General features: G+C 36.0%; 1 protein-coding gene across 9 annotated transcripts in view; it reads left to right on the top strand.

Moving 5' to 3' along the window:
- Positions 1-17651, top strand: part of SLC41A2 (solute carrier family 41 member 2) — a 124717-nt gene that overhangs the window by 68193 nt on the left and 38873 nt on the right. For all 9 annotated transcript variants that reach the window (XM_070254577.1, XM_023631763.2, XM_023631762.2 and 6 more), the window contains exons 7-8: positions 8178-8325; positions 13107-13186. In XM_070254577.1, coding sequence (XP_070110678.1) covers positions 8178-8325; positions 13107-13186 — 228 coding nt within the window. The remainder of the gene's footprint in view (positions 1-8177; positions 8326-13106; positions 13187-17651) is intronic.

Genomic DNA, 17651 nt, shown 5'->3' with positions numbered 1-17651 from the left:
AGGGTTAGCAGTGGGGATGAGGACGGAGGGTTGATAGTGGTTCTGGGATGGGTTCCCTCACTGCATAAAAAAGAAGGGTATATATTTGCAGACTTGGGTACTTACAGTGAAGTCATTTGTAACGCGTTTCTCAGTTGCTTGCTAAATACTAGGGTGTCTCCTCAGTTGAAGCCACAGTTTTAAGACAGTAAGAAAGAGAATGCCATTGAAGAATAGTGTAATAAATATGACAATTGTTATAATGATACAGACGAAGTATTATGAGACTCCAGAAGATAAATCAACTTTTGAGGAAAATAATGTGTGACTTTTTAAATTTTATTTTTTAAAATTACACAAGTGATATAAAAGACTTAATCACGTGTTGCTGTCTAAAGCTTTTGAGTGTTATTTTGAGTGCTATATATGATACATTAGTAGTTTAGCTGGGTCAAGAAATAAAAAAGTGAAACAAAATGATAACAGACCATAATTTTGAGAAAAAATTTTAGTATTAAATATTGCTTAGGCTTTTCTACGCCTTTACTTATCTTCTGAAAGTTGGCTTAAAGTAGTTCAAGATGAATTAATTAAAATAAGATCTTTTACATTTCATCTGTATCATGTATTTCCCTAAAATGATTTTCTTTAATGGGCTACCTATTGATTCCGTAGTTTATTTACAGTTAAAGGTTTTTCTGAAATGTGTGTTCAGATTATTAAGTGTCTGCATTGTGAACACTAGGGGGCCTCATAAGATCAGCAGTGTAGGCCTGGTCTTGGTATTCTGAATACAAAGATTAGGAACAGGCACACTGACATTGTAAGACCCCATTAATCATGCTGAGATGCCTAGATCTTGGAAATAAAGTTTAATTCCTGAACTATATTGGAAGCACTTAGCAGTCTTTAGAGATAAAAAGGGGATTTCATGGCAGCTGTAGGCTTTGGTTATAAATAGAGGCCATGTATTATATGGCTGTCAAAGAACTGGACACTGAGAGAAGCCTCACTTAACTCCTCACTTAGAATTTGGGGTACTGTTCGGAAGTGGCTGAACAGCTCCCCTCATGTCCTGTTCGCTCTGTTGCAGGCGCTAAGGCTTGCTCTACAGTCATTCAGCATGTTGCCTTTCTTTTGCAAAGTCCTGATAAAATTTGCTGACGTCTGAAGTAAATGTGGAATTCTCCCCATTCTCACCTCTCCAGTTCTCCAAAAGAGGACAAAACGAGCAAGCCCAGAGCTTTACTCCTATTGACTTTATTTTTTGTAGTCTCCCTAAGTCTTTACTGATTAGTGAACAAAGTTAAAGTTTCAGCCTGGTGTTTAGGTTTTTAAAGTTTAGGTTTAGGTTTTAAAGTTTCAGCCTAGTTTTTCTCTTTTCTTTATGTCGTTCCCCTCCCCTCCTTGAAGGCCAGTCAGAATCCTCATTTTTTCAATGCTAAATTCATAGATTTCCCTATTCTTAGGTGATCTTTTTCTTCTCTGAATTCCTATCGCACTTTATGGACAACTTCTCTTATGACATGCTTTACGTTGAGCTGGTCATTATAGCTGTTTGTATAATTGTAATACCTTCCTTTATGAGGGTATACGCTCTTGAGGACAAAACTGTTCTCATTTTATTTATTTATTTTTGTAGCACCCCATAGTGCCATATACATAGCAGATGTTAAATAAATAACACTTCACCAAATGCTTTGTTCCTTTTGAAAGCTATTCAATTAATATGAGTAGAAGTTATTCAGGAAGTGGTATACATATGGAAAATAGAAGATCGATACCCCTCTGAATGATTTTTGCCATAGTATGTGTCTAATAACATAATAGATTATAACAAAAAATGTGATCCTTTCCAAGAGGACATAGTATTAGGGAAATACTGGAAGGGCATCTTGCCTTGCCTTAGAGATTAGTATCACTATAGAAAAATTAAAATGCCAGCATATGGCTCGAAAAGATCTATTACAAGTGGAAATAGAAGAAATAGAAAGTTAGTTTAGAGAGTAATCTAAGCTCTGACTCTGATATGCTTTGGTACAACTTGGAGAGAAACTATAAAGGCATTTATTCATTCACGTAGTAATCTTTAAACATGTAATAATCTTTAAAACTATCCAAAGGATCTGAATTTGGCCAGTAACTGAAATACCTGTACACAAGGATTGTCCTTTCTTTCTTCTTGTTTGGATAATTTTAAGAAGATTTTAAACACTTTTTCAATTATTTATAACTACATAGCTATATGATTTTTGTCTGTGCATGATGTTTATTGATTTGAAAAATTATCAGCTTTTCTCTTTTTGGACAAGATCTGAGAAGCAAAATATTGATTGATTTCTCCTTCTTCAAGGCTAATTTTTAAAAGATGGCTTAGTTAAAGCTATAGGAGCAATAACTATCAGCCCCAGGTTGCTTCCGTCCTCTGAAGGACTATCAGGGATGCCACCTGCTTATTCACAGGACATTCTAGAATCTCATTGCCTTGATGTGGTGATGTGAGTAGACTCTAAATTCATCTTGTGTGTCAGTCTTCTTCTTCAGAGATTTTCAGCACTGTACCATCTTAGTTTAGAGTGATTCTTAGGTCAATTTAGTGAGAAAATTCTGCTGTAACCATAAAGAGCATTTAAAAAATTGTTTATAACTTCCAATGCCCATTCCTTTGTTGTTCACACAGAAACAGCTAACATATAAAAATGTCACTCATAGCAGTTACGTTTTTCAGAAGAATTTAGGGTGAGAATGATGAATGCTATAATGAAATTATGTAACAGTAGTTGCAACCAGCAATCTAATAAAAGGTGAAAGCCGTGAATCAAAAAGATGGCATTTATGTTTGGCAGTTAGGTGGAATCGTAGCAATTTGAACTACTTTAGCTGTGTGAATCCTTACCTTTCTGTAGTTTACCTGTATCACAGAATCAGTACTAATATACACAGGCACTTAGGCTTAAAATTCCACAGTTTTATCTATACACCTATATTCTTTTCCTATTGCTGCTGTAACAAATTGTCACAAACCTTGTGGCTTAAAACAACAAAAATTAATTTTCTTATAGTTCTGGAGGCCAGAAGTCCAAAATGAGTTATACGGGACTAAAATCCAAGTGTCAGCAGAGCCGGTTCCTTCCGGAGGTTCCAGGGGAAAATCCATTCCTTCCTCTTTCGCCTCCTGGTGGCTGCCAGCATTCCTTGGCTTATAGCCGCATTGCTCAGTCTCTGCTTCTGTGGTCACAGTGCTTTTTCCTCCTGTTATCAGATCTCCCTCTACCTCCCACCTATAAGTACAGCTGTGATTACATTTAGGGCTCACGCAAATAATCTGGGGTAATCTCCCTACTTCAGAAAGGTTTGATTTAATCACGTCTGCAAAGCCCTCTTTGCCACAGAAAGTAACATTCACAGGTTCTGGAAATTAGGATGTGGATGTCTCTGAGGGCCATTATTCAGACTACCACAATAGCCATTATGGTATACCCAGAAATTAACACAAAATATTGCTTTAACTAGAATCATTTAAACATATTTCCTTTAGAAGCAAGACGTTATTTTGGGTTTTGATTGGCTTCTAATTGACCGTTTTCTCTTGCTGATTGTGTCATTAGTGGTTTTCTAAAAGTAATTCTTTAATTTTAGGACGTCTATAAAATACCAATATCCTAAAAAGAGGAACGTTTTAGCATCTTTCCTTTTTCTGTATTGGTCATTTTCGCCCAGCTATCAGAATCGGATTGGGAATTAACCAGGGAAAGGGGAGGAGAGTCCTATCCAGTCAGACATATGGTTTAATTTGGAGGGAATGGCCATGTTAGATTTGGCAGGAAATTGAAACAGAACACATTTACAGTAAATCATTTTAGAAAGTTGTATTTTATCATGGTTTTCCCAGTCTTTTTTTGTTTAAATTTTTTTATTTGTAGATTATTTTAAATTTGTAGGATAGTTGCAAAAATAAAAACAGTACCAAAAAATCCCTGTACCCCTTGTATCCAGATTCATCTCATGTTAACATTTTACCTATGTGCTTTATCTTTTATTCTCTCTTTTTCTCTATATGTATGTATGTTCTTTTCCTTTTATGACATTGACATTTTTGAAGAATATAACCCCCCTCCTTTTTTTATTGTTGGAATTTTTAAAAATTGAGATATAATTTGCATACCATACAATTCACCTTTTAAAAGAATACAATCCAGTGGTTTTTAAATAGAAGTTAGTACATTCATAAGATTGTGTAACCTATTATCTAATTCCAGAACATTTTTATCACACCAGAAAGAAACCTGTAGCAGTCGCTCTTCATTCCACCCTCCCCCTAGCCCCTGGCAACCACTAATCTACTTTCTGTCTCTATGGATTTTCCTGTTCTAGATATTTCAAAAAATAGGATCATACAGTATATGACCTTTTATGTCTGGCTTCTTCCAGTTAGTACGTTTTCAGGGTTCATCTGTGTTGTGGCATGATCAGTACTTAAATATTCAGTACTGAATAATATTCCATTGTATGGATTAATAACATGGCTGAATAATATTCCATTGTATGGATATACCACATTTTGTGCATCCATTCACCGATTGATGGACATTTGGGTTGCTTCCACTTTTTGGCTATTATGAATAATGCTGCTCTGAACATTCTTGTACAAGTTTCTGTGTAACCATATGTTTTCAATTCTCTTGGAGTGGAATTGCTGGGTCATATGATGACTCTGTTTAACTTTTTGAGGAACTGCCAACTCATTGTTTTTAGTTTCTTTCCTGAGAAATTTTTACCCCTCTTTGAAAATTCAGGGCAGTGATTCTGGGGTTGGGATGGTGAGTGTTTTTTTCAACTTCAGATGTCCTCCCAGAGATTTAATGCTGAAAATAACTTAAAAGCCTGGCATGGTGCTCCACTCTTGACCTGAAAATGAAATACTAAGATGATTCGACTTAGCAGCAGAGTTCTTTTCATTTGTGGATGGACTTTAATGCTTTTAGTTTTCTGTTTGATCCTATAGAGATTGTTGGCAACTGTAGTTGTTTTAGGAGGTAAGAATGCTTCCTAATTGGGATGTGATTTATCTTTATCTAATGGTTTAACAAAAAGAACTGGGAATCCATCCAATAAAAGTTTTCTTCATTTTTAAAAAAATCATGGAGAAAATGGCACTATACGTAGCATTAGTCATACCTCTTTAAATGGAAGAAAATATTTAAATGAATTTTGTTAGTATAATCATTTTGAAGATGTGATGGCGAATCCAGATAGAATCATGAGAATAAAATTTGTTTGGATACTTTTTTTTTTTTTTGAGGAAGATTAACCCTGAGCTGACATCTGCCGCCAATCCTCCTCTTTTTGCTGAGGAAGACTGGCCCTGAGCTAACACCCGTGCCCATCTTCCTCCACTTTATATGTGGGACGCCTACCACAGCATGGCTTGTCAAGTGGTGCCACATCCGCACCTGGGATCAAAACCGGCGAACCCCGGGCCACCGAAGCAGACCGTGTGAACTTAACTTCTGCGCCACCGGGCCGGCCCCAGGACACTATTTTAGTATCCTAGTAATTGTTCTTACCTGACAGAAAAAAATTTGAGCTTCTATCTAGTTCAAACATCTTTAGTAATAGGTGAGAAGATCTTTAGATATCTTAAGAAGATGAGGAAATACAAAATTCAGTCAAGGATAAGAGTATGGATAACAGTTGAAGAATTTTGTGTGATGTTAGGAAGACTTGGTAACATTTAATTTAAATCTAAGACTGTAGGCTACAGAGTTGTGAGATCAACTCTGTCTTTAAGTTATGAAGTCCCTACTATACAACATAAGTATTGGAGTCATTGAGAGGAATCCAGGAATGTCCTGGCAAAAATCTCTGATAATAATAAAACCTTGATCAGCTAAAATGACGTTACTAAAAATGTCTTGGGATGATGTAACTGTTTCAAGAAGAGGTAGGCAACTTTTAACCCTAAGGATATTTAGAATTAAGTATAAAAATATTTTAGAATCAAACTCATGGTATTAATGGTCTTATACTAACAAGGCAGTGCATATGTTTTTATTTACTTGTTACTTAGCTCATTAGAGTAACGTCAGTCTTCTAATTCCATTTTTTAATTTATAATTAATTGACTTATTCTTATGATTGTTAAATAGAAATCTTCCCAAATTTGTATGCATTATATGAATATTTATGAAAACTTAAGACTCACTGTATTTGTACATTTAATTTGTTATTTTTATAAAGATTATTTTAAGTACTTGGAAACTTTTGTGAGACAGATGAAATGTCTAAAGTAAGTGGAATATCTCAGGGTATTTAACTAAGTTTGTAAATGTGACCAAGTATTATTCCAAACTCATAAAAACAATTTTTGATGGGATGCTAGACATTGTGAATGTTACGTTGTTAAGTGCTCAACAGTTTTGTCTTTCTTTACAAAGTGTTGGACATTGTTCTTGTAGGCAGTTAATTGTGGATTAGCTTGAGCTAATTTCAAGGCTTGGTGTTCAGCTTTATTGGGGCAGATCAGAGCAGACATTACATCAGGGCTAGCTTCACTGCTAGGACGTGACCCTTCTCAGGTCTTAATGTTCTCAGTGTTCAGAGGCCTCTCCTTTCCACGGGATTAAATCTTGAATGACTTTCAGTCCTTTGTAAACTCTGGAAATTTTTTGGTTTACAAATCCCCAGTTATTCTTGGCCTAGCCTTGTGGAGTTCACCCTAAGGTTTGGTGTTCAGTTCTCAAGCTCTTTCTCTGATAGCTTCCTCTTTTCCAGTCTGCTACCCTGTAAATTCTTGCTGCCTTAGGCTCACTGCCTTCCTGAGCTGTGGTCTGGAATGTGCTTGTAGTCAGAAAGGTGAGGCTACTGTAGGGCTTATCTCATTTCTTTCCCTTCTCTCAGTGATCACAGTCTTGCAGTACCTGTTGTCTAGTGTCTGAAAACAGTTGATACCTAGCTATCTATACATCCATCTATCTATCTATCTATATATATGGATATGTAAAATCTTCTAGTCACTTCTGAAAGCACTTATAATTTTGTTCAGAGGTGGTATACATCATGTCTACAAAGCAAGACAGTCAAGCCTAAAGTCAATGAGTCAGAGGAGTATACTCTCTCTATAGGAGAGCGTAACAAGAATGGGGAGAGAATGAAAAATTGTGATCAAGTAAGACAATCTACCTCAGACAGGTATAACAAAGTCCTAGCGATCTGTTACCTCAGTGTGTCCCAAATAGCAAGACGCTAATAACAATGGCTGTGATTATGATGATAGTGAGCGTTCAGTGAATGTTAGCTATCTGCTTAGGCCCTATACTAGTTAACTTACATGTCTTAATTCTCTTAAGACTCACGATAACCCCATGAAATAGGTAGTATTATTATTACCATTTTAAAGATAAGGAAACTGAAGTTTATAGAAGTTAAATTTCTTGTCCAAGGTAAGTTGTAACACCCAGATGTGAAACTAGGTACTCTGGCCAAACTATGGTAATATAGCGAACTGTATTCTATCTTAGTGTATTAAAGGTTCTGAGTAGTTTTGCAGTGAAGAAATCTGTTTAACTTTATTAAACCTAGTCTTCCAATTTTATTTTGGAGCTCGGAACACTACTTAGGATTGGGGGGATATCTGTTATCAATTGATCGGCCAATATTCCATGGAATGCTTGTACTATAAGATCCTTGTGGGTGAAAACAACATCCTATTTGACTTTAGAGTTAAGAGCACTAACTTCAGTGTCAGACAGATGTCATTTTCTCGCAACTCTTGCTATTTCCTAGCTTTGTTCCTAAGCTCCTAAGACTAGGTTTCTTCATAAAATAGGAATGACTGTATCTACTTCATACTTGGGAGGACAATTAATCATGAATATAAAGCATTTAGCACAATCCTTGGTAAAGAGTGGGAGCCAAATAAATGTTAGCTTTTTTTACTGTTGTTGTTGTTATTATTAATGCTATTGCTATCTAAGTCACATAGCTATTTCAGTAAGTGTTTGTTGAAATAGTGTATTAGTTTTCGCTTATATTATTTAATATTTTTACCTTATCTACAGTTTGAAATTTGTAGAAAATATATAGCATGTTAATATATTTGATAACATCATCTCTTCTGGTAAATATTTTAATTTTAATATTTACTTTGCTACGTGGAGAGAAAAGAGATTGAAATGTTGTCTCTTTTTTAATTTTAGAGACCTATTACTACATTTCTCCATTAGTTGGTGTCTTTTTCTTGGCTCTGACTCCTATCTGGATTATAGTAGCTGCCAAACATCCAGCCACGAGGACAGTTCTCCACTCAGGCTGGGAGCCTGTCATAACAGCCATGGTTGTAAGTAGGTTAGTATTAAAAAGTGCGTGTGTGTGTGTGTCCTGTGTGCATGTATCTATGTCTATATTAAAACAAATAATTGCCCGTTTTTACTTCTTGTATCAATCATTTTATATAACCAGTTCTTTATTTTCCCATGTAATAAGAGCTATAAGTGACAGGAATTATTGAAATCAGTAGATGTACAGAACCTCACTTGGCTACAGGTTTCAAACTTTTTTCCAACCAAATCCTTACCAGATTGATAAATAAAATTTAGTGGTGTTTGTAGGTTTGTGTGTTTTAACCTGACAAGGACATTACTTATTTTTAATAGCAAGTTGCTCACTTAAGTGTCAGAAAGACTTAGAAATGTACTTACCACATGACCACTTCCACTTCTAGAACCCTGACAGAACTTAAGGATAGATGCAAAAGATTTAGTGCAAGGATCCTTATCACAGTGGAATTTTTAATAACAAGAGAGAGAACACCTTAGAGGTCTAGCAATCAGGGATTGATCAAATAAATTGTGGTATGGTCACAAAATGGGTGATGGTCTAGTGGTTAAGATTTGGTGCTCTCACCGCTGTGGCCCAGGTTCATTTCCCAGTCAGAGACCCATGCCACCCATCTGTCAGTCATCATACTGTGGTGGCTGCATGTTGCTGTGATGCTGAAAGCTATGCCACTGGTTTTTCAAATACCAGCAGGGTCACCCATGGTGGACAGGTTTCAGCAGAGCTTACAGACTAAGACAGACTAGGAAGAAGGACCTGGCCACTGGCCACCACTTCTGAAAAAATTGGCCATGAAAAGCTTATGAATAGCAGTGGAGGATTGTCTGATACAGCGCTGGAAGGTGAGAGGATGGTGCAAAAAGACCAGGCAGGGTTCTGCTCTGTTGTACACAGGGGCGCTAGGAGTCGGCATCCACTCCAGGGCGCTAGCAGCAACAACACAAAATGGAATATTAGCCATTAAGGAAAACATAGTAACATTCCTATTGACATGGAAAAATATTCATCATACATTTAGTGAAACGAACAAGCTAGAAAAGAGTATGCTTTCCTGTTAAACGTGGTAGATTGACACGTGTATTTTCTTCCTTCCTAAAACTACTAAAATAACAGTAAAAGAATTAAAAAGCTATAAAGCTACAAAGACAGAAGGGAAGCAGAGAGGACAGCAGATGAGAGATTCAACAAAATTAGTAACTTAGGAATGAAATGGATGGTTGTTAATTGAACTAGCAGAATGAAAAAAACTAAAACCTAACAATCCTCAGGGCAGGAGGACACACATAAGAAGCAAGCTGATATGAGCCTCAGAAATCCCAAAAGGTGGGGGAATTAGAGGCACTAAGTACTTCTGAAAGCTGGAATGAAGAAGATGTTATTAAAATTGAAAGTTTTTAAAGAAGCAATTAGATCCTAAAAGCCCTTCTTCAACTTGACCACCCAGGTGACTGCCCCCCCCACCACCCTAGCGGAAGACAAGAAGTAACTCTGGGGAGGCTCAGTCGGAGAGGCTCTGCATTCAGAAACACCTGCACCAGTGAGGATGTGGATTAAGCGCTATATGAAAAACAGGAGGATTGAGTGAAAGTCTATGAGCTGGACAGTGAAAGGCCTATCCCACTTCCTGTTCTTTGCTCATAGAATGCCGGCAGTCAGACTTATACCCCCAGGCAAAAAATTAGATAATTCCTTTCTGGGGAAACTCGTCAGCACAAAGGAAAAACCTGCAGATACTGACCCTTGTGGGCCCTTTAGTGAAAGAGCTGCATGCTCACCTGACCATTGTTCAGTCAGGCCCACCTGCTAACAAGCTCTGCCCGTGGACAAAGAGAGCTCCAAGTATGCTTTGCTTTGCTCCTTAAAAAGGAGCAGACAGTAAAGGATTGCCAGGCATTTGATTAAGGCTCCTAACATGGAAGAGACCAAAAAAAAAAATGGTACTCAAAGAAAGTGCAGGGATAGTTGAAAAACCTCAAAAAACTATCATTGGTATCCTCAGAGAAATAAGAGAAACTATGGCATCCATAATGTAAGAACCGAATGCTCCAAAAAGGAGGATTTGAAAAACAGGAAGACCTCTTGGGAGTTTAAAAATATATAAATAGCAGAAACAGAAAATTTAGTACAAAAGGTAGAAGACAAAATTGAGGAACTATCTGGAAAGTAGAACGGAAAGTAGAGAGGTGGACTACCAGAGGCAAACAATAAGGGAGGAAAATTATCAAAGAAATAATACTAGAAAATTCCCCAGAACTGAAGAACGTAGGCTTCCATATTGAAAGGGTCCACTGAATGCCTAGCACAATAAATTAGAGTAGGAGGGACCCAAATCAAAGCTCGTTATCATAAATCCGAAGGCTTCCAGAGAGAAAAGATGAGTTACATATAAAGGATTGGGAATCAGAATGACGTCCAGCAGCAACACCAAAAGTTGTTCCTTCAAAGTCTGAGGGAACATAAAGTGTGGTCACAGTATCAACCAAATGTATGGTAGACTTGAGAAGTTTTCAGACATGCAGGATCTCAAAAAATTTACTTCTCAATAGACCCTATTGTATAAAAGCTGATAGAAGATATGGCCTATCAAAATGAGGAAATAAGAAAGAAGACAACACAGGAATGAGGAAACCCATTGCATGACAGCATGTGGTTCATTTTTCTATAATGTAGATTGCTTTTTCCTGGAAGTTTCAGGCAACAGGATCCTATGAAATGTTGGGACTTTGTCCTAGTACGTAGACCAAGACCCAACATGGGGAGATTAAAGAGAAGGTACAGGATGACAGCTGTGCATCAGGCCTAGAGAGTAACCATCCAGGTTGCTTAATTTCTATCAAACAAACTTAAGAAGGGATGTCTCTAAGAAAAAAAAAAGTGGAATTGATTGGTTGTCCAATGAGTTTGACTGTATTCAGAGGCATTTCATTAACTTTGTTACAAATTTGAGCCTAAATTAGTAATAAGTAACTAAAGAGTTAAGAAAAATATGAGGCAAGGCAAAAAGTACAAGTGAGGAAATCTAATAATACAATTTGTGGCTCAGATATGAATCATGAGTCCATTGTTATAATAAAGTAAACCCTAAATATTTCACCAAAGGTTATAATGTAACCAGATTGGCAGGATAGGGGGAGGAAGGGACTTGTGAGGACACTTTCGTGTGGAGGGAAGGGTAAGAGAGACTAAATCCTCATCTGCCTTAGTAGGAAGCCATTGGATAAATGGCTAAAATTAAAAATCAAGAAATAGGAGTATAAACATGTTTGTTAGAAATATAGAATTAAATGCCAGAAGAAACGGCTAAAGAAGTTGAAAAGAGCGAGATCTGGGGGTGGAGCTAGGGACAGCTTTATAAGCATTGTGGTACTTTCACTTTTTAAATAATCCATGTTTGTTTGATAGAAATAAAATTTAATAAAAGTGAAGAAAACTACTTTGAGGATTTGAGTTTTTATTTTTAAACATTTATGTTTAAAGATGTCTGGGAGGCTATATACCCATAAGCTAACACTATAATTCTGAAAGATGTAACTATGACTGATTTTTATTTTCTTCTTTTTGTTATTTTCTAATGTTTTATAGTAAGTTTTATTACCTGAGTAACAAAAATATTTTTAAATGTATTTTAGCAAGTGTTGACGTTATATCCACAGCATGAGCTATACGATTTGGTATGGAAATTTATTCTTGGACACATAACTAGCTTGCTCTATGAAATATATATATATATTTTTTAATTAAGGCTTAGAATATTAAAATATTTCTAAGGATGACTATTTTTGGACTTTATATTGTACCTTTTAATGGGAACTCCTATCAGTTTAGGCATATTAAGCCATTCATTTATTTTACTAAAGAATTAAAATAATAAAGATTTAATAATTTCCTGATGTTAACTGTCAGGTAATGGTAGGAACACTGGATCTGATATTTTGACCATCAACCCTATTCTGTGACAGCATATAGCTCATTTTTCTGTAATGTGGATTGCATTTTCCTGGAAGATTTAGGCAACAGGATCCCATGGAATATTAGGACTGGCAATGTTTTGTAGTACGTAGGTCAAGGGACTGAAGTTAACCAATTGATAATGATCTTGGAAACGCCAAACAAATCTCCAAGCTCCCTTGAGACGTTGAAAGTGAGAGTGTATGGCTTGCCCCTATATAACTGTGTCATTTTTCCAGACCTCTCATCTCAAGATCAGCTCTTTCTATGGCTACAATTCATTATTTTGATTTACCAGTGATAAGACACACCCTAACTATATCAAGTTTTAACACAGTAAAAATCATCCCTTTTTAATGCCTTGTTTACTTCAAATATGAAAAGATACTCTTTTTAAAATTATTTTTTAAATTATAAGAGTGATAAGTGGACATGGTTTTAAAAAATTAATAAGTACAGAAGGATATAAAGTGACCATTAATCTCTTATCAGTCTCACCGCCTAGAGATAGACATTGTTAATGATTTTTTATATGTCCTTCAGACATTTTAATGCTACTTAAAGTAGTATGTGCTTTTCCTTTTTGCAAGTAACATATCTTGGAGGTCAGATAGAGAGCCCTGAAATGTGGGGCTCCACATTTTATGCCATGTTTTATTTTTAGCATTTATTTCTAACATTTTGTTAACATTGATTTTTCCTTTGAATATTTTTTGTTTTTAATCTATTTTATAATGCCTAAATATTTTATTTTTAAAAGTAGGGGTGTCTGTATGTAAAGAACAACTTCAAATTAGTACATTTCCTTCCTTCTCTAAATGATATGATTTTATATCTTTCAGCATTGGGGGCCTTATTCTGGACACAACTGTATCTGATCCAAACTTGGTTGGGATTGTTGTTTACACACCAGTTATTAATGGTAAGAATTAGACACACTGTTTCATAATGATATCAAATCTTTATATACTCTTAGGTACTAATGGGAATCTTGGGGTTCAGATTTTGAGAGATCTGTCTTCCCATCCCATCCATTTTCTCTCCAACCTCAGGTTGTTGCTCCCAGTGGAAATTACATTCTCTGTTCTCGGTATGCAGAACACGTTTTTTGAAAAGAACTTTCTTAATCTTATCACTAGATATTAGTTTGAGAGTCAGACATACCCAATTTTTAAGGTTAGTGTGACAAAATATGATATTTCAGTTCTGGATACTTTTGGTTTATCTGCTATTTTATGTTGTTTTGTTGCTGCTTCTGTCAGTTTTCATGGATAAGTCAGAGTTAGCCAGGTTTAAGGCTTGCTTGAGTCAATTCAGTCCATTAAAATCCATCACTCCTCTGCTGATCCCTTTAAAATATGCCTTATATTCTTTCTTATCTATAAAATGGAAATTATAATACTTAAGTTCACAGGGATTTCTGTATGAATTTCTTTTAATAAGATAATTTTAATCCAGTCCTACTGGCTTTTGGGCTGGCTGTCATTAAATTGGATTTTAGTATAGCCTAAGCCAATATAATTTAAAAAGTAATTCTACCTGGGGAAAAACATGTCACAGGATATGCCACACATTTAATAAAATTACTTTTGTATATTTATGTATAAAAATATGTTATATAAAGGCAAGTTCTCTAAAATCTAATTTTATATCTAAAATTTCTACTGAACATTTTAATTTTTGTGTACCTTTAGAATGTCCATTAACAAATTTCCCCTGTAGACCATCCCTCCCAATTTTCCTGATGCCACTAATCTCTCCATTACCCACCCTTAAAACCATGGAACCATCTGATTCAACCAGGCCCTTCCTCCTCTTTGAATAGACAATGAGCAACCCTCGCCTGTTTGCCCTTTAACATAATTCACTAGTTCATTTATTTATATGACAAGCACAGCTCACCGTTGTAGTCTGCTGATGTCTCACTCCAGCCATCACTCTAGTAATAAAGTACCCTTCCTGACTGACTCCTTATTTGATGCAAATTAAATGTCACTAACAAACTAGTCTTCCTTAAACTTTGTTTTTATTATATCAATCTTAAGATGATGAACTTAACAGTGGTTTCCTCCTGCCTATCAAATCAAGTTTGAATTCTTCTGCCTAGCTTTCAAGGCTTTCTGTACACTGTTGGACAGGTACCACTTTTTCCTCTATCAGTCTAACCAGCTTATTGTATTGTGGCCATACAAAGATCTTTTAATTTTCACTGTCTGGAATGACTACTGCTTTCCTTCCACCTGTTCAAATCCTCTTCAGTGAATATTAGTTGATGAATTTATTAGCATAAATATTATCCAATAATGACTATCAGAGCTATATTGCCCAACATGTCGGTAAGAAATTTAACTTAAATTACAATGACCCCATTATTAGTAAGGTTTTAATGAGTATTTCTGTTATTTCTCCTTACATAAGAAACAGTTCTAGAGCTTTGCTGAAGCATGCTGTCCTTGGAAGTCTGTGTCTTGGCATTGCATGGTAGTAAAATCTTTTTTTTTTTTTTTTTTGAGGAAGATTAGCCCTGAGCTAACTACTGCCAATCCTCCTCTTTTTGCTGAGGAAGACTGGCCCTGAGCTAACATCTATGCCCATCTTCCTCTACTTTATACGTGGGACGCCTACCACAGCATGGCTTTTGCCAAGCGGTGCCATGTCCGCACCCGGGATCTGAACGTGCAAACCCTGGGCTGCCGAGAAGCAGAACGTTTGAACTTAACTGCTGCACCACCAGGCCAGCCTAGTAAAATCTTTTTTGTATCCCAGCTAGTAAACCTCTTAGTTGGGTATCACAATGAGCTCATCTTATGTTAAATTCCACTCTTTAAAAACATTGGTATAGAATATTCACTCCACATTCCTCAAAAAAGTTGGAACTTTTGAGAATTGAATTTCATTTTAAATGTGCTGGAGGATGTACTCTAAGGGATCTTTATTATGATGATGATGATCATCATCATCATTTGCTATTTAGTGACTACCTACTATGTGCCAGATAACTTATAGCATGTTAAATCATTTAATTCTCACAATAAGAAAGTAATTTGTCCAAGATCTTTTATCTAGTAAGTATTGAGTCAGGATTTAAACCCCAGTCTGCTTGATTCCAGAGCCTGTGATTTTTTTTCCCTCAAAATAAACAACTACTAATTTATCTGTTTTATTAGACACAAGAATAGACGCTTTGTTTAAAGTAAGACATATGTGTGTTGATATTGTGATTAGGATATCTTTTAACACTGTTAACAACTCTCAGAACTAGTAGCATTTTCCGAAGTATATTTCATAGTAACACTAGCTCTGTGAGATGTTAATAAGTATAACTCAAAAAGTGTTTTGTGGTCAATGAAGTTTGAGAAACATTAGGTTAAGTAGATTTCTTAACTACAAGATTTCTTAACGTCCTTCTCATGCTAATATATACCGGGAATCTCCTCCTGGGACTTCTGTTAGCTAGACCCCAGGCCACACTTTGAGAACTACTGATCTAGGGCTTATAATGTATATCTTTATCACATGTACTTCGAAATAATAATATACCCCTTTACGTGTAAAATAAGAACCTTATATCTGTATATTTGGATTTTCACTCCTCTTTCTTATGTGCTCTGTTTGTCATACATTTTACTTTGTTATAAACCCTATAATGCATTGTTGTTATTTTTGCTTTAAACAGTCAATTATGTTTTGAAGAGATTAAAAATGAGAAGATGATCTCTTTTGTATTTTCCCATATATTTTACATTTCCAGCACTCTTCTTTCCTTTGCGTAGGTCCAGATCTCCATGCGGTGTTACGTTCCTTCTGCCTGAAGACGTTCCTTTAATGTTTCTTGTAGGGCAGGTCTGTAGAGAAAACAGAGGCTCCAGGCATGGCCTCTCCCAGCATACTTCTCTTTCCTTCCCCTTCACCTCTGTTCTTACCCCTAACAATGTCTGTTCCTAGTTTCTTACATTCCTATCTCAGAAGAAGAACTAACTCTTTTGTTCAAGATCAACTAACCCACCTGTGGTCTGGATGCCGTTCTGTTACAACTCCAGTGGGATCCTTAGTCCATCGATTAATCTAATTTTTCCTTTATCTTCCCTGTCTTCCTCTCTTCCATCTTTTCCCTTTAGTTTACAAATGCACTCAGTCTTTCATCCTAAGTCACCTTTCCCATGGTGTTCTGGCTTCTCAAGCTTCTGTTTTCTCTCTTCTATTCTTTGCAACCAAACTTTTCAAAGTGTAGTCTATACTTTTAAGTTTATGACATTATTTTCCCTCCCTCTGACTCCATGTAACTGCTTCTACCAAGCTCTCCAGTGACCTCCTAATTCTTTTATCCAATTATTTATTTTCAGTCTTGGGAGGTGAATGTGTCTGCCCTTGTTTAGATGACAGGGTCTTCACTATGAGGAGTTACATGTATTTCTTTGGAAACTATGAAAAAATGCAAGACACACCTCCCTCTTCCCTTTGCCCTTCTTGAAACAAAAAGAGTAATTCCTACATGTGAGTTCTGCTGAGTCTTGGAAGGAGGATAGGTGCAAATGCAGAGATGTATGGAGGTCACTGAAATATGTAGGTATATATGGAAGATACTGGATCTGTTGTGCTGTTGATTATAAGGATTTACTTTTTAACAAAATGAACTTGCACTTCAGGTTCCTTTGGGAATGTTCAAAAGAATTCTTCACAAAATTTGAGATGTATTCTATGATACGAGTGCTAAACGTTTACTGGAAATGTATATTTCTAAATTTAACAAAACATGAAGTTGGATTTTAAAGCAGTCCCCAGATGAACCTGCTGATAATTTATTCATACTATGAAACTTTCTATTATCACTGGAGTTTATTCTAGCATAAGGCACTTAAAATTAGGTCTTGTGGGTACTGAGGATTCTCACTAATTATTTCGTATGTTGACAAGCTGCTTTTGCTAGTGTTATTAATTTATATGGGAGACAATTTTTAGATGCTCTACACTAGCTTTAAGTAATGCAATTAGTATGTGAAGAATTTAAGTAATTTAGAGGAAACGCTGATAGAGTCGCTCTTGGCAGAAACGTAGTGTGTGTCATGATAGCAAGAAAGCATTTTTGACATTAAAGAAAGCTGTTCCAAGTAATAAATCTGCTACAGTTTAAAAATATAACCAATGATCATGATGAAATTAGATGGAGTTTTAACCCTATGAGAGGTTAAAATTTTAATAAGTTCCTACACCAATTATGTTGTTTACTTTACAATTTTATTTACCTTATCTGGAAAAATGATACCAGTCTCTTTCTCAAGCCTCAGTTCATTTTATTTTTAGTTTGGTGCAATTATAACACCAGTTGTGTCTGTGTTTCCTAGACTACAGCGTGAGGCAGGTCAGGGGATTCAGGGAAGAGCAAGGTG

Source organism: Equus caballus, chromosome 28, assembly GCF_041296265.1.
Source record: "Equus caballus isolate H_3958 breed thoroughbred chromosome 28, TB-T2T, whole genome shotgun sequence".
In the NCBI taxonomy this organism is placed as follows: Eukaryota; Metazoa; Chordata; class Mammalia; order Perissodactyla; family Equidae; genus Equus; species Equus caballus.
This window is presented reverse-complemented; position numbering and strand designations above follow the sequence as displayed.